The 17569-nt window shown below is 39.3% G+C and overlaps 3 protein-coding genes across 3 annotated transcripts; 2 read left to right on the top strand and 1 right to left on the bottom strand.

The window, feature by feature from the left end:
* The first annotated feature begins 1942 nt into the window (after positions 1-1942).
* LOC137718273 (pentatricopeptide repeat-containing protein At4g32450, mitochondrial) lies at positions 1943-6151 on the top strand. Its single transcript, XM_068457791.2, has 3 exons — positions 1943-2149; positions 3790-4068; positions 4171-6151. The coding sequence occupies exons 2-3, from the start codon at positions 3823-3825 to the stop codon at positions 6061-6063; spliced, it is 2139 nt and encodes a 712-aa protein (XP_068313892.2). The 5' UTR covers positions 1943-2149; positions 3790-3822; the 3' UTR covers positions 6064-6151.
* A 1181-nt stretch (positions 6152-7332) lies between these two features.
* Positions 7333-13519, top strand: LOC137718674 (protoheme IX farnesyltransferase, mitochondrial). The gene is made up of 7 exons (XM_068458223.2): positions 7333-7722; positions 10005-10134; positions 10644-10781; positions 10912-11045; positions 11951-12076; positions 12525-12628; positions 12963-13519. The coding sequence occupies exons 1-7, from the start codon at positions 7409-7411 to the stop codon at positions 13331-13333; spliced, it is 1317 nt and encodes a 438-aa protein (XP_068314324.2). The 5' UTR covers positions 7333-7408; the 3' UTR covers positions 13334-13519.
* Positions 13424-16253, bottom strand: LOC137718673 (Pentatricopeptide repeat (PPR) superfamily protein). The gene has a single exon (XM_068458222.2). It carries the CDS (start codon positions 16026-16028, stop codon positions 13983-13985), a length of 2046 nt encoding a protein of 681 aa, XP_068314323.2. The 5' UTR covers positions 16029-16253; the 3' UTR covers positions 13424-13982.
* Between the last annotated feature and the right edge of the window lie 1316 nt (positions 16254-17569).

The following is a 17569-nucleotide window of genomic DNA, read 5'->3' as shown; positions in this document are numbered from 1 at the left end:
TTCCTAAATCTTTTCGAGCCTGCAGACCATTTCGTAAATTCGTAATCAATTGCCTAATTGATCATGTGTAACAACAGTAGCAAAAGTATAAATGCTTCATCTGTATGTGAAGTTGAAGAAATCGCATTAGGCGTTTATACTTGTAGAAGAAAACACATGAGACTCTCTCTCTCTCTCTGGTTTTCCAACCTTGCAAACTCATTTGCCGCCGGCCCTAGCCTTTGGCTTGAGTGCGGGTGACTATCCTTGTCCAAGTTTCTTGTTCTCCTCATTCCCTCTTTCTCCCGATCCTCTGCTCTTTTTTTTTTAATTTTCCCTTGAGATTTTTCTCAGTTTCTTTGAGCTTTGTCTCAAAATTTCATGTGAGTTTGTCTCATTTTTGGGCTTCATGTCCCTCCTTTCCACCCCTCCCTCTCCTCTGGTTGTTCTTTTCAAACCCAAAACTCCATCTCTCCTCGCATATCCCCTTTTCCTCCCTTCCCCATAAACCATCCCCACCCCATCCTTTGCTTTGATTTGCAGACTTTGGGGTGAATATGGTTTCCAGATTTATTTCCCTCCCTCACTATCCCCCTCCCCCCAAACAGCTTGCCGGATTTCCATCAAGGCCAAGTGTATTGTGACTTTGACCAAAGTAAGGGTATTTTACATACCCTTTAGCCTCACATTCTACCCATGTGTTGCTATGTTCGTATATATTTGCAGGGATTCATGTATGTGTTTTTTATATGGTGACTATCTTTTGGTTATGCGTATTTGGTAAAGAAATATGTATGTGGTGTGCTTCTTGTTGCGGGTTTGGTGCTTTTGTGCTATGATGTCTTGTTTGTTTTCACCACTCGGGCATTTTCTCTAGTGTTGCTGCTTCGGTAGCTGCTGGCAAGTCTTTCGTGGCGATGATGGTAGGGGACGTTGCTTTCTATGGTTGAAAATTATGGATTTGGGTTTCTGTTTTAGTTTATTTAATTTGGTTGGCCTTTTATAGTTGTTCCCCACACCCCCCCCCCCCCCCCCGCGATGTATTTGGGTTATTTTGCCTTCCTTTGTGTTGGCCTATAACCTTCTTTTAGATTAATTAAATTATCTTTTCAAACCCAAAAAAAAAAAAAGGCCGTTAAACTAGTTATTGAACTAATTTTATTTAGGGAATTGTTATTGGCACTTCAAATTTCTCATTTTACAATCCATACTTTCTATAATTAGAAAGAAAAATACATTTGTGAAGAGTGCAGAATAAGATTTTTGGAGTGCCAATAACACTTCCCTTTTTATTTATGGGACATAATTAGTAAAATCACCCACACAATTAGGGGTGCAAGTTGGAATGTCATTTCCAATTCCGCCATTAAAATTTTCAATCTGGACTCGAAAATTTATGAATTAAAAAAATTCTAAAAAACTCAAATGAAACTTGGAATGCATTTAGAGATTTCGAGAATTCATTATGAAATTTTCTAAAATTATTTGATAAAAAAATTCTGAAAATTTCAGTTTTTTCTTTTACTTATTTACTGAAATAACGTATTTTAATCATGCACTTTATTATGGGCATACAAAAAAACGGACAAATAGAAAATTCTAAAATTTGTAAAGTATATGAATTCTAAATTATGTTCAGAAAATTCTGAATTTAAAGATTGTGTTCTGATCCAAAATTTTGAAATAAATATTGAAAACCTTGTTACCAATCCGATCATTCCAAAAATTGTGTTCCAATCCAAATTTTTTGAAATAAATATAGATTAACCCATGCTAATTTTAGGTGTGTGAAATTCCTTTTGTACCCTTCTCTAATGAAAGTAGGGTTCAGGGTTTAGGATGTTCTATGGGGTGGTTATTGACCCGTTTAATAAACGGGTTGCCTTATGCTGGGGGTCTCTGACCCGTTCTGAAAAAATGGGTTTTGCATTCAATTGGAATGAAGATTTCTTGATCCATTTTTACTTCCGATCCACGACCCAAACCCGACACGACCCGTTGTCACCCCCATCGCTTTGCTCTCACTCAGAGCGTCCCTCTCCAGCAGCTCTTCGTTGTTCAAATTCCACTCACCGCAAAAAGGACAAGGGCACTCAGTTTTGCAGACTAGGACAAGGACTTTGCTTTGCTGAAAATATTCCCACCCACAAAGTCGAAAGGATATTTTCAGGTATTTTCTCTTTAAATATCCCATTTTTTTCGTTCAATCTTTCAGTATTACGTTATATATACATATAATTTGATGGGTTTTAGTTAATTTGCTGAACAAATGAATGAAATGATTGATTGGTTTTGGAAATTTGTACGAAATGATTGGTGGGTTTTGAAATTCTTGATGGAATATGTCGTAGGGTTTATGGGTTTATGCGTTATATGTTGTCAATCCTGGGAGGAGAAAGAACCTGGCAGCGTCGCCAAGCTTTGCTCCTGGCCGGCGTAAGTAATGAACTCCTTGAACAGCTAGTCGATGAAGATACTGTTAATACAAACAAAACTACTAGAGAAGCCTCTGAACAAGAACCAATTCCTATAAGATGTCTTAGGAAATAACGCAAACTTCCCACCGAGGAAGAACGAAGAATCTCAGTCTCATATCACAGAGAGCAGCCACAGTTGTTCCGCAGAACAAGTAATGTGAATTAAATCAATGTGATTAAACCTCTGGTTCAATACCATTAGTTATGAATTGAAGAGAACCTCAAGGTTCACTTCTTTGGAATTCATATTTAAACACTTACTTGGTCATGTTTAGGATTTGATAGCTTTTATTTTTTGCCTTGGTTTTCAGTGGGAATAGCTGCGGTTCACGTTTTCTTTCTGCAACAATGGATTCTTTTTAGGTTGTTCATTATTTTCTTTTCACCATTTGTGTGGCTTTTCCTTTGATTCGAGTGTGTTAATGACTTTACCAATTTTCAGACTGCTAGTGGTCTGCCTCTTTGTTTAATTGTGCATTGTTAGAAGTTGTTAGTGTGTGGAGTGAAGTTGAGATTCTGAGAGAGATCAGTCATCAGTGCGCTATTTGAGTACTTTTGGGGAATTTACTTCCGAAGATATGAACCAACATCTAGCTAAATGAGTTTACAAGTCTGTTCTATTACTTCCTAAAAGTGTTTCCACGTGTTTTTTTCATTATGATGAACTTATTCTAGATCATATCATAGATGTAAGGTCAGGATTATTGATTGATGAGAAATCAATTGCTGATGATGTGTAGGAGAAGTATGAGTTATTTTCATTATCTTGCATGATTTAATGTCAAACTATCATGCAAGTTGTTATCTATGCTTTCTTTCTTTTTCTTTTTTTTCGGTTCTTCTCATATCTTGTCATTTTTGGCCATTATACAGTCACAACCGCTTACCAAACGCTCACAAACTGCTATTTGTACTCACATCAGTTTTAGAAACACAGCTTAGGGTGAAGGCTGAACAATCATTAATTTTTGGGTGAAAGCTAATGTCCTTTAAGTCTCCCATTTCTGATCTTTGGGTGAAGGCTCAACAATCATGAATTTTCTTATTATTAAAATATGAAAGGGAGCTGGCAGCTGCTATATGCACTCCAAAACAGTCATCATGCACTCCTCCCTAATGCAAAAAATAAAGACGGAAGGAGGTAGAATGAATTTGTTGGAGTGCTAATAACAATTCCCAAAAGAAATGCAGATATCAAACATTTTCCAACAATTCTGATTGAGCCATAAATGAATATTTCTGCTCATGGTTCTGCTTTTCTCCCTTAATAATGTCAGTTTGATTCTTAATTTCTTCTAAATCATTTATAAATTGGTAATCCGTGCATTTGCAGAGAGAGTGAAACAAAACTGAGTAACTGGGAAAAATGTGGAAGCGAGTGGTATCAGCCCCATCAGCTCAGCTCCAAACCCTTGCCTCAACCTCAGGCTCACATAGATCCTCATGTCGACACATCTTTCGACTCCTCATCTTCTCACCATCGTCCTCTTCAATGTTGCCATATCAGCAATCCCGTGCTCTCTCCTCCACCCACGCCACCTTTACTTCCTATTCCAGTGCATCTGCATTTGCTATGGGTCATGAACATGAGGAAGTTGAGGCAGAGCATCAGGTTAACAAATTAACTACACTTCTCTTTTTGCAGTTTTAAAGATATCAAATTTTCTTAATTGCGGGCTATATAGTGATTTAATTTCAATTAATGTTTATACAGAGTAGGATCAATACATATAATCAGAGTGGAAGTGATAGTGGGTATTCTGGTCAAAATAGTTGGCAGTTGCAGCAGAAACTAAATGGGTCTTGTGCGGATGGTTCGCGGGATCCCAAGCAGAGCTCAAATCAGTACAATCAAAGTTACAATGGGACTTTCTGGAGAGGCACAGGCAATGAATTTCTAAATGACCCAGTTCAACGAAATGGAAATTTCCGAGGGTATTACGGTTATGAAAATGGAGGGTTGCAAAACACCCCAAACCTGAACGGGAAACAATTAGGAAATGGAAATATACAGAATCTGTATGTGTCTCGGCAAGAGGGATCAATAGAAGTTAGACAGAACCCCGATGGTTTTAATTCACAAGGAAATTCAGGGTCTCAGGGAATCCCAAATCAGAATTCTATGCAAAGTTATGCACAGTATCAGCAAAACACCAATGGTCATCAGCAGAACCCTAATTATGGACAATATCAACAGAATTCTAGTTATGCATATGGACAATATCAGCAACAACCTAGTTATGCGCAATACCAGCAACAGCCTAGTATTGGGCAATACCAGCAAAGCCCTCGCATTGGACAATATCAGACAAATTCAGATGCTTTTCAAAATACGATAGTGGATTCTCACGTGGGAAGGGAGTCAAAATCTGAAGGGCAATTGATTGAGGCTTCAGAAAATAGCCCGTCTAGTTCTAGTCTTGAAGAGTTGGATCGTTTTTGCAAGGAGGGGAAAGTTAAGGAGGCTGTGGAGATCTTGGGACTGCTAGAGAAGCAGCATGTTCATGTGGATTTGCATCTCTATTTACAGTTAATGCAGGCATGCGGTGAGGCTAAGGCTCTACAAGAAGCAAAAATTGTTCATGACAACATTACAAGATTATTGCCTCCTCTGAACGTGAGTACGTACAACAGAATCTTGGAGATGTATTCTAAATGTGGTTCTATGGACAACGCATTTTTGGTTTTCAAGAAGATGCCTAACCGGAATTTGACATCATGGGACATTATGATAACATGGCTTGCTAAGAATGATCTTGGGGAAGATGCCATTGATCTATTTACCCAATTCAAAAAAGCAGGCTTGAAACCTGATGGCCAATTGTTTATTGGGGTTTTATACGCTTGCAGTGTAGTGGGAGATGTTAATGAAGGATTGCTGCATTTTGAATCAATGAGCAAAGATTATGGTATTGTCCCAAATATGGATCATTATGTGAGTGCGGTAGCTATGCTAGGAAGTACGGGCTATCTGGATGAAGCTTTGGAATTCATTGAAAAGATGCCATTGGAACCTAACGTCGATGTTTGGAAGACTTTGATGAATCACTGCAGAGTTCACGGCCAGTTGGAGCTTGGGGACCGCTGTGTGGAGCTTATTGAGCAGCTAGATCCCTCCTGCTTAGATGAGCAGTCAAAGGCTGGCCTTATTCCTGTAAAAGAATCTGACCTGGTAAAGGAGAAAGAGAACAAAAAATTGGCAGCACAAAATCTTTTAGAAGTCAGGAGCCGAGTCCATGAATATCGAGCAGGTGATAAATCTCATCCTGAGAACGATGAGATTTATGCTCAACTTAGGGGTTTAAGGGAACAAATGAAGGAGGCTGGTTACATTCCGGAGACTAGATTTGTGCTACATGACATAGATCAGGAAGGCAAGGAAGATGCTCTGCTTGCCCATAGTGAGCGACTTGCTCTCGCTCATGGCCTCATCAGCAGCTCAGCTCGTTCAACTATTAGAGTAATCAAGAATCTTCGTGTTTGTGGTGATTGCCATAACGCGTTGAAGATCATTTCGAAAATTGTAGGCCGAAAACTCATCATGCGAGATGCTAAGAGGTTCCACCATTTCGAAGACGGCTTGTGCTCTTGCCGAGATTATTGGTGAACAAATGAAACTTGATTTATTCTATCTCAGGTATTGTTACAAACTGAGTTTTGAGTACTTGAAATGCAGCCATAAACCGCTTCCTATATATGAGACAAGTTTTATCTATCCCATATACAGAACCAAACACAACGCAAAAGTAGTAGAAAGAATATGTCGAAGAAACTCCCATGACGCAACAAACGGAAGCTGCAAACCTTATACAACAACAATAACTAAGCGTTGTCCCACTATGTGGATTCATTTACATAAATCTTAGAACGTCATTACACTCAATTTTGCATCAAGTCTTCCGTTAGCTTCAAGTACTTTATATCTTTTCTTGAAGTCTCTTTAAAAGTTTTCCCAAGCCTTCTTCTTTTACCCTTTTTGACTTGATCTTCTGCCGCATCTTCTAACTGAAGTGTCTGTAGGCCTTCAGTTCACATGTCTTACCAACCTTAACCAATTTTCTCTCATCTTACTTTCAATTGCGATCACTATTACTTTACATTGGATATCCTTGTTCTTTTATCTTATCATTTCTTGTGTGCCCACACATGCAACAAAGCATTCTCATTCCCACTACACTCATTTTTTGTTTGTGTTGCTTTATGACTGCTAAACCTTCGTGACATAAAGCCTTGCTGGTCTTATAGTCGTCTTATAAAATTTTCTTTTAAGTTTTAATGGCATACGATGATCGCTTTACAAACCGATGTACTATTTCGCTTCATCAATCCAGCTTGAATTTTACAGTTGAGATCTCCATCTAAGTCTCTGTTCTTTTGCAAGATAAATCCAAGATGGCGAAAACGTTCACCCTTTGATGCTTCATAATCTCCAATCCTTACTCATATCTCATTTGGACCCCATTTATTACTTCATGAATCAATGCACCAAAAAAAAAAAAAAAAAAAAAAAAAAGAACTAATCGAAATCCAATTAACAGGGTGTAGATTCCAACAAACAAATACTATTAATGAGTCGAGTTGAGTTGGTATAAAATCACCCGTTAAGAGTCTGTTAATGAGTTAGGTTATTATAGGCTCGAACATCAGGCTTTAGAACTTACAAAATGATATGAAAATAGGGACGTGCTATTCACACGCCCTTGATAATTTCTAACCGTTAATCTTCTTCAATTGCCAAAAATTAAAAAAGTATGTAAGAAGTAAAATGAGATATGTGGATATCACTGCATACCCCATGAAAATAATAGGTCAATCCGTAACCATAAGGACAAACCCGACCCGTTCGGTTAGCTAGTAGTGTTGGGCCTAAAAGCAGGCAGTCGCTCGGGTCAGCTGCTCTGTCGATCTCTTCTACTTCGTCTTCCCTTTCTCTCTGCATTCACGAGACCACGATGTGGAGGAACTCGAAGAGTTTATCTTCCAAGTTCCCGATATCCAACAACCCACTCTACCACTTGTCTTCCGCCTCCCCCACCGCCTCACACGGCGGCGTTCGACCGGCGCTGCTCTCTCACTCCCTCACCCAATCCTACCCCTACTCCCCTTCGCCTTCGCCTTCAGATTCTCTCAAGCTCGGGCTTCACCGAGCCGATGGAATCAGAACCCTTCCGGCGGCGGCTGATCTCGCGTCTTTGGCTTCCAGGGCTTCGCACTTGGCCCGCCACTATGGCCGCTGCTATTGGGAGCTCTCCAAAGCTCGCCTCAGGTACTCATTTCCACCATTTCCTCAATCTATTCAATCATTTTTCATCATGTAACAATTAAAAATTGTGTTCTCTGAGATTTATTGATAATTTCGGTGACAGTTGTAGAGAATTTTTTTTGTGATTATTTGATATGTTTAGTCTTATGTTGATTCATTTTATTCTTCTTTAATATGTTTGATTTTCTGATGAAAAACAACATTTAATTTCCATTAAAAACCAATACAATCTTGGGAAGATAACTAGAATAAACATATTGTGACATTTGATTTGCAGAAATTATCATTTTTCGACAACATATTGATCATATATTGGCGACACAAGTCGCACAATGATAATATAATGATGACATAATAAACACTAATCATTTCTGCAAAGAAATGTCAAAATATGTTTATTGTAGCTAATTGCCCCTACAACTGTGCACAAGGTGTCAACTTTAAACAAACTAGGTTGCAGAACCAATAATATATTTTCTTTCGACAACCTGGACCTTAAACCAAAATTAGGGTATCGTAGATGGTATTCAAACATCACCTAAAATCGGCTAGCACACTACAGCCCCACAAAACCTTTTCCTATTCACAACCAGACAATTTTATGCCTCTCAAAAATTAGGGAAACATCCAGCTAGAACTACCCAGCACAATTTCATTGCTACACGATCTCACTCATAGTTTTAGAACCGTAGGACAATGGAGAATCACTGGACCTGCACTTTTAGCCCCACTTTTAACTCATTGTACACCCGTGTGGAGACAAATGGATGTGTAGTCTTCTCCTTCAAGTCATATCATAGGCAGCTCACCAAGGAAAAACCAAATCAATAAATAGAGATGGATTGTCACATAAACCAAGAAGCTGCCTCACGATTATAATAAACTCCACTTCTAGCATCTCATCTAAAATGATATAAAATTATAAATGAATATTTTCCAAAAAAGACAACAAAGAAGTGAGCTCCCTCAATTTGCATCATTGGAAATTTTCCTGAAGCCAAAATCTCAGCTCAATGGAATAGAAGTTTTGATAAATCTAGTGAAGGGGAATGTTGTGGTAAATGGACATATTGTACAAGTGAGGAGACTGGTTATTCAAAACTGACTCACAACCCTTTTTCTCATCCTAGATTTCATCCTCTCTTCATGTACCATGGCCAACTTGCAGGAAGATTTAAGGGACTCTTATCTTTGAAAATTATATTAAGGGCTTAGACTCAATCTCCTCACAACAGACTTTGCATCCCACCCAGGTTCATTTTTTTTTTGAGAAGAAACTATAACAGTTTATTAAAAAAGAAAAGTTTAATACACAGAAGTGGATAAGAAATCCATCAAGAACAGAACAAGAAAATCTCTCCAGAGGATCAGATTACAAGTAGGACAACCTCAACCAAAATCATTTTACCACTGCTAACATATTCCACAGTATGTGAGAAAGAGAGTAATTCTTAAATTCATTTGAAACTGAAGCCCAGAAGGCTGCCCAATATCTTACTCTTCCCCACAGATCTGCTACCCCCACACCAGTACAATCGTCAAAAATTCTTTTGTTACGCTCCAACCAAATGTTCCAAAAAACTGCCGACACCAGACAACCCCACAAAGCTTTAGCTTTCCTCCCAATTCCTAGAGCCGCAAAATTAGTGCTTAGAAGCTCGAAACAACCCTTTGGGATGACCCAACTTACTCTAACCTCCTGAAACAATTTCCACCACAGTTGAATCGTGTAAGAACAATGAAGAAAAATGTGGTTAACACTTTCCTCCTTTGCTTTACACAAACTGCACCAATGGGGAGAGATGCAAATAAAAGGACTTCTCCTTTGAATTTGATCACAAGTGTTGAGCCTCCCAATAGCCACTAGCCACACAAGAACTTTGACCTTCAGAGGAACTTTTGATTTCCAAATCTGAGAAGAGCATCCCACCCAGGTTCATTTAACCTTAATTGTTTTCAATATAAACATTCATTAAGGATCCCTTTCTTAAGGAAATATCCATTGTCACATAGCAAGAAAGTATTTATTTTCCACCTCCATCTAAGTTATCACTTAGTATGCCATTTTTTTCAACTCCTGAATTCAGAACTCAGTTTGATTGCTCTTTTAGAAAAGGATGTTTTGCTTCCACATGTGAAAGAAGTATTTGGTGTATTTTCATTTATGCATTAAACATGTACCTTTTGTGTTCATAGCGGATTGTTTTCTACCTGGGGATTTACAAGTTTTGTCATTCAAACTTACTTTAAGATTTCTTCTTATGTAATTTTCACTTTTACTTCAGCATGTTAGTCGTTGCAACTTCTGGAACTGGCTTTGTTCTTGGAAGTGGCCATGCCATTGATTTTGCTGGACTTTGTTGCACATGTGCTGGTACCATGATGGTTGCAGCATCTGCTAATTCCTTAAATCAGGTTTGCTCTTCAGTAACAGATTTTTCTTTCAACACACACACACACACACTATACAGAAGTGGAACTAACTGGTCGGTCGGTATGCGAAGAGATGTCACACACACACACACACACACTATACAGAAGTGGAACTAACTGGTCGGTCAGTATGTGAAGAGATGTCTCCCTTGTAACAGGAGTACATACACACAACATATTTTCTTTGTCTATTAAACTTTGATCTAAGATACAAGTAGGAATGAAGCTTAGCATGGAATCCAACTATGAAGGGGACCGATATGAAAATTATGAACAAAATATTTGATGATAATTAGAACCATTTCAAGATTAATGATTTTCTAAAAGTTCATTTTATTTTATTTTGATGGTGCAGTTTCTAATTTTCAATGTTTAGGGCCCATTTGATCATTTTTGAGTAGTTAATGGCTCACCATATGCATTACCTGTAGTTTTGTGTATCTAAATTTTACTAGATAAGGTGTTAAATCATTGTAATATTTTGGTTTTAGGTGTTTGAGAAGCACAATGATGCCAAAATGAACAGAACGAAGAACAGACCACTACCTTCAGGACGCATTACGATCCCTCATGCAGTCACCTGGGCATCCGCTGCTGGTTTAGCTGGAACTGCTTTGTTGGCAAGCAAGGTGCCCAAATGAATTCTCACTTCTGTAAATGTTATGTGACATTAAATTTCTGATTTCCATCACCTCAAGTGTTTGATCGGCTGTGAGTTTGGGGATTAATGTTGCCACTCTTATGACAAGGTTGTTGCAGGCTAATATGTTGGCAGCTGGTCTTGGAGCCTCCAATTTAATACTTTATGCGTTTGTGTACACTCCGTTGAAGCAGATTCACCCAGTGAATACGTGGGTTGGTGCTGTTGTTGGGGCTATCCCTCCACTTTTAGGGTAATTGATTCGTCATTTTCTTTGAGCTACATGCTATTTTCATTGGACTTATTGGAGTTCCTTTATTTTTTGCTTTGACTATTGAAAAATTATGTTTTCAGCTAACTTATTGTAGCTTAAATGTTAGTTGTTGCAATATATTTTGGCAGCCCAAACCTGATCACGATTTTCTCCAATCCCCATTAAGCTTTAAATAAAAACCAAGTTTGTTTCCCAAAATCTATTGAAAAGTACCCACTGTTGTACAAAATATTTAATACATATAAGTTATAACTGCATATTCCCCCAGTATCTTTTTCTCTCAGTCCTGCCCATGACCTCCCTCTCTGGTCTGAAATTTTTTGTCAATATCTATGAACTTAACTCGTAGCTTCCACTTGTTCAATAGTAAAATAGATCTCTCTCTCTCTCTCTCTCTCTCTCTCTCTCTCTCTCTCTCTCTTTCTCTCTCTCTCTCTCTCACACACACACACACACATTAAGTGCGTTTCCGTGTGCGTACACCTTGTACACACACACACATTAACACTGCAGCCACACACCCTGTCAATCAACTTTGGTCTTAGGATGTTATTATGGGATAGTCATCACTATATGATTTAACTCTTTTTATATTATTCATCCAAGTACAAATTCTTATTTATTCTTCTTGAAAAAAGTGGATAAAGATCTAGTTCTCTTTTCTATAATTTTCTCCGTGTTGAATTTCCCCCTTGCAGTTTTCTTATACTCTGTTTTGAACTTCATATGTGTGTATTTCGGGAAGTTAATGAACCTTAGCTTCTCTTGCAGATCTGAACTGATATTCTTGTTTGATCTAATTATGAGTAATGACATAAATAAGTTATTATCAATGACCGATTTTTCCTGCATGCTAGCTCATGATTTCTCTTTTGGGTTTTCAGTTGGGCTGCAGCTTCCGGGCAGGTTTCCCTCAATGCAATGCTACTCCCAGCTGCTCTATACTTTTGGCAAATACCACATTTTATGGCCCTTGCATACTTGTGCCGTGATGACTATGCCGCTGGAGGGTATGGACTTTTGGGTCTTTCATGGTCTTACTTTATCATTTATGTCATCAGTTGAAAAGATTCACATATTGCACTGAGAAATTGTTTCAGAACAGGAGTTTTTATATCCTGCCTTTGCCTTCATGATGTGGGCCTTGTATCTGTTCATGGAAATAATTAATCAACATCCAATGATGCCCTTTGAGTTCAAGGCAGAAAGAATTATAGTAGACAGCTTTTTTATACCTTTTGAGAGCTAGTGGCATGAGCATACTGTTTTTCTATCCAATTTACTTACTCTTTTAAATGATTAGCATGAGATTTAGGAACTTGCCGTCAACTGATTTTCTAGATAGATCGTGTATGAGGTCGGTGGGATCTTTGTATGAGTGATGGTGGTCCACATATTATTGATGCAGTTCGCTTGGCTTCTTCCTCTCTAACCCTTTTTCGTTTGTTGCATATTCAGGTTTAGGATGTTCTCCCTTGCTGATGCTTCTGGTCGGAGAACAGCCTCAGTGGCTTTAAGGAATTGCATATACATGATCCCGTTGGGGTTCTTGGCCTATGACTGTAAGTCCAAGACTCAAAAACCCTCTTTCTTTTTATAACCGTGTTTCTATTTGCATTTTTGTATTTCTGTTGGTGGTTGTCTTCTTGTAAAGCTCTTTGAGCGCTTTTATTTTTCTTCCTCTCTTTTCTACCAATGTGCGATAAATTTAATTTCTTGGTCATCGTAGTACATCTATAAGCGGTTGATTAATCAGACATGTCATCTTTGTTATTATGCAACTCTCTTCGTCGTAGAATGACTAACTTATTCCTTGCTTGAGATGCAATCTTTGGCCTTTGATCATTAAGCAGGGAAAAATTAATGTTGGGTTCCACCCATTTCATCTGTCTGCAGGGGGTATGACGTCGGGATGGTTTTGTCTTGAATCTACTCTTCTTACTCTCGCGATAGCTGCAACATCATTTTCGTTCTATCGAGACCGTACAAGACATAAAGCAAGGAACATGTTTCATGCCAGCCTTCTTTATCTTCCTGTATTTATGTCTGGGATTCTGTTTCACCGTATCGTTGATAACCAACAATGCCTTACTGAGGAGAATTTCGAGAGTAGCGTTGAGCTTTCGTTGCCCTCACAAGACGGCAATGTCAATCGGAAGAATAGGTTGAGGAATTCCACAGATGGCACGCAAGTTCGCCCGCCTGTATCATATGCCTCAATTGCACCATTTCCGTTTCTCCCAGTTCCTTCGTATGCCGCTCCGTGATATGTTTCTGGATCCCTAGTTTTGTACAATGAAATGTCGAAAGCTGCCCAATAAAGTATTTTTGTTCGAAGAGCGGTGTCTATATACGCATTTCTTTCAAATTAAATTTCATTATTCTTTTAGATTATCGAACAAGAAGATTACAAATTCTAAAAAATAAAATTGTCATTTGGAATTCCTTAGAAATTTAGTTTGCTAATCCGAAATAACTGCCCTGCTAGGCCAGCTTAAGTTTTCTGTATGACTTCCGCAAAGCCGAAAAGAGTGATTTAGTACCTGCATCACCGCATGATCGAGTTGCTCAGCTTTTGGGAGGGTTGTGCGCCCCCTGTTCTATTGAGATAGCTCCTAAACGCCGCGGTTGCTGGTTGAACCACAGGTTTGTGCACTTCTCAGATCATTCGATGGTCGTTAACTAATGAGGCGATTGCCCTACAGTTGTTTTTGTGAAGACAAGTCCAGTCGTCTTTGTGTTCTTAAGCTCGAGTACAGGCGTGCTGTCACCAGACACTCCGGTGATATGCTGTGTTCGCCTTCCATACCTATCCAAGTCGAAGTTCCCACCTTGGCTTGGTGAATGAACCTTCCCATTTGCATTTCCCGTATCCTGGAAGGCTTCCAAGAACTAACTTGCCAAAGTGTCTCTTCTTCAACGGTCAAACCAGCTGCAACCGGGATCTTTTTGTACTCCGTTATCTCTCATGACTTGTCTAACCTGTGCAGATACTTCCCATTCCTCCACGTCTGCAAATATGTTAGACAGCTGAACGTAAGCACCCGAGTTCTCAGAATCAAGCTCAATGATTCGCTCTGCCATTCTCTTCCCAAGATCCTTGCGTCCATGAGCTACACAACCTCTTAGGACTGATGACAATATGCTTGCATCTGCCTTAAAAGGCATCACTTCAACGAGATTCATTGCTTCCTCAAGGCAACCAGCGCGAGAGAAAAGATCAATCATGCAAGTGTAGTGTTCAATGCCTGGATCGATATGATAATCCTGTTTCATCTTGTAAAACCATTTCCGTCCATCTTCAACCAACCCACAATGATCACAGGCAGACAAAACCCCTGTAAATGTAATCTCATTGGGTTTCACTCCCAAAAGCCTCATGTCATCGAAAAGAGCTAGCGCTTCAATTCCGTGACCATTTGTAGCGTAACCAATCAACATTGAATTCCAAGCAACTTCGTCGGACTTTGCCATTCTGTCAAACAGTTTTCGCCCACTTTTAACAAGACCACACTTACAATACAAATCAACAAGCGAGTTACATACAATTTCATCACAATCGAGCCCAAGGATGGTAGTTCTGGCAAAAACCTGTTCGCCATATTCAAGTGAGGATATATTAGCACATGAACTGAGCACACTAGCAAGGCTAAACTTGTCCATCCTCAAGTCCAGCTTGTTCATCTGCCTGAAAAGATCTAATGCTTCAATCGGACAACCATTTTGACTAAGGCCTACGATCATTGAATTCCAAGATACCAAGCTTTTACTTGGAATTGTTTCGAAAACCTGTACAGCGTCTTCGACTCTCCCACAATTTGAATACACAGTGATCATAGAATTAAGCAATATTGTGTCGAAGGTTTGGAGCTCACTAAACAATCTGCAAGCGTCATTAGGACTTCCGCACTTCAAGTATGCATCAAGAATAGCACTTGCAACGATAACATTCCCGATCAGCCCAACTTTGCAGGCATGCGTGTGCATTTGTTCAGCATGTCTAAGGACGCCTGAGATACTAATGGCACTCAAAACACTTGCGAGCGTAAATGAATTTCCACGAACGCCATTACTCAGCATTTCATTGAAGAGAATTAATGCTCCATTGTCTTCATTATTGTTAACATATCCAGAAATCAATGAATTCCACAACGCAATATCCGGATTGCTTTTTGTATCGAAAACTCTTCTTGCATCATTCATTCTACCGCAATTTCCATAACCTGAAATCAATGCTGAGAGAGAGTAATCATCTGGTTCCTTCATCATGTTTAAAATGTGGCTCGCGCTATCCAAATCCCCGCACTTCGCGTAAAAGTTAACCAACGAACTAGCCAAAACAGAGTCAAATTCAACTTCATCAATGAAAATGCGCGCATGGATTTGCTTGCCCCAACCCAGTGCAAGCAAATCGGCACAAGCTCCAACAACAGTGGCCAACACAAACTTATATTCACTTGACAATTCCAACGCGTCCGAATTCAAATCCTTGAAAAGCCTTAAAGCCTCTCCAGGACACCCATTTTTGGCATATCCATGAATCATAGAATTCCAAACACCCCAATTTCTCCTAGGCATCTCATTGAACAAATCCCGAGCAATCTCCAGCTTACCCGCTTTAGCAAGCCCCGAAACAACCAAGTTCCACGCAAAATCATCCTTATGGGACATGGCATCAAACAACTCCAAAGACTTTTCTTGGTCCCCAGATTTCATATAACCCTCGATCAACGTGTTCCAGGAGAAACAGTTTCCCTGGGGCATTTCGTCGAACAGTTTCCGTGCATCAGCCATGCTTCCGCATTTCACATACATCTGCATCAGACGGTTTCCGAGCGTGACGGCAGAGTTTAAAACACCCTTTTTGAGGAAGATAAGGTGGAGCTGCTTTCCGATGTGGATTGAATGGTGGGTGTTGCAGGAATGGAGAATTCGAACCAATGCTTGCACGTCAAGGCTCATGCTTCAAAGTGTTGAATTGTAATATGTGCGTGTGTGTTTGCAAGGAAGACAAACAGAGCCGAACTCAGTTTACTTCCGCAGAGCCGCCGGTCCACATCCCAGCCGAAAAGACAAGTTGTCTTGTGCCTAGTTTTAAAATGGGCGACAGAGGTTCTAGTTTCTTCACATTATAGTGTTTGATGTCAACGTGGTGCAAATGTGACTTATATATTGTTGGAATCATATTATATCAAGTCTGAAACCAACGAGTACCGGCCAACTAGAGAACCTCAGTAACCCTCCTAAGGGGGATTTGGATTTGACGGATCCCCTTTCTGGAGATTATAGGGATTAAAGAACACAGACCGTTAATCAAAAATCGTGCGGTCACAATTTATTTCATTTTTATATTTTTAACGCAAAACGATGATGCTTTACTTTTAAAAATATAAAAAGTATTTAATTGGAACCACACGATTTTTTATCAACGGTCCATATTCGTTAATCCCTAGGATTCCCGAAGAGGGAATCCGACAAGGATCCAAATCCTCCTAGGGGCCCCGCTTCGGCACCCTTCCCCGAAGCGCACAAATCAACCTCACAACACATGACCATTGACATGACTAATGAAAGATCTCTCTCCAACTTGGAATGACATGCGAGAAGTGGCAACACCACATTAAATACACTTAATCCCACGTTGGCCGAAGTCAAGGAATCTTCCCCACGTTTGCCTCTATAGAGGGTAACTTTTACTTCATTCAAAAGGATAATTGCTATTACTACTTAAACACTATACTACTATTAAACTTGCCCACGTGGCACCCTAAGCACACTTTGCTAACTTAAGCCTCGGAGGTTGTTAGGCCGGTACCACACCAGTGGCCTTTGATACTTACTCTACTTTCCTTGCTGGTTGCTTCACCCATCTAGTCCACCCATCTACCATGGACTAGAGCGCCCTCGCGAAGGTCCTCACACCACTCTTTATGTTAACCCAAATTCCATCAAATTTTATGCATCAACTCACATTAAGCAATATAAGAGTCTTGCATTATCATCAATTTAATGAACAATCAAACAATCAATTCGACTGAAAAGTACAAATTGATGGAATTTGAATGTATTATGGTGCAAAGTAAGAAAATTGAAGCTTCATTATTGTTTCGAAAACCATCTTAAACTTGAAAAATTGTTAAATATAGCTACCCCTATTTTTTTATCTTAGGCTTTTCAGTTTCAATTGAGATGGCTCTACCCTTCGAAGTACGGGCATTATTCCATTCGAACATCTTATGTTTGGTAAACCACAATAAACTTTTACCCAAAAAAACGTAATACATAACAAATGAAAAAGTGATTTAGACGTTCAGTTTAGTTATATCATACTCAATTTCAACCAATTATCATTATCGAAGCCTTGTTTATCCCATCCATATAGTTTTCATTCTCCTATCATTGCAGTAACCGACCAAATTGGACGATCCAAACTGTAGTAGCCGATATGGTTTGACTTCGAGGTAAACCGAACCAGACTGACTACTTACATGCTGAATTTGAAG

Source organism: Pyrus communis, chromosome 8 (assembly GCF_041283825.1).
Source record: "Pyrus communis isolate YQ-2024b chromosome 8, ASM4128382v1, whole genome shotgun sequence".
NCBI lineage: Eukaryota > Viridiplantae > Streptophyta > Magnoliopsida > Rosales > Rosaceae > Pyrus > Pyrus communis.
This window is presented reverse-complemented; position numbering and strand designations above follow the sequence as displayed.

What these genes read in the sequence shown, in the direction of transcription:
- LOC137718273 (XM_068457791.2), top strand. Translation starts at nt 3,823, where the DNA reads ATGTGGAAGCGAGTGGTATCAGCCCCATCAGCTCAGCTCCAAACCCTT. An exon ending in AAGTTGAGGCAGAGCATCAG is followed by an intron (nt 4,069 to 4,170) that starts GTTAACAAATTA and finishes ATGTTTATACAG; the next exon opens with AGTAGGATCAATACATATAA.
- LOC137718674 (XM_068458223.2), top strand. Translation starts at nt 7,409, where the DNA reads ATGTGGAGGAACTCGAAGAGTTTATCTTCCAAGTTCCCGATATCCAAC. An exon ending in CTGCTAATTCCTTAAATCAG is followed by an intron (nt 10,135 to 10,643) that starts GTTTGCTCTTCA and finishes TTTTGGTTTTAG; the next exon opens with GTGTTTGAGAAGCACAATGA. An exon ending in GGGGTTCTTGGCCTATGACT is followed by an intron (nt 12,629 to 12,962) that starts GTAAGTCCAAGA and finishes ATCTGTCTGCAG; the next exon opens with GGGGTATGACGTCGGGATGG.
- LOC137718673 (XM_068458222.2), bottom strand. Translation starts at nt 16,028, where the DNA reads ATGAGCCTTGACGTGCAAGCATTGGTTCGAATTCTCCATTCCTGCAAC.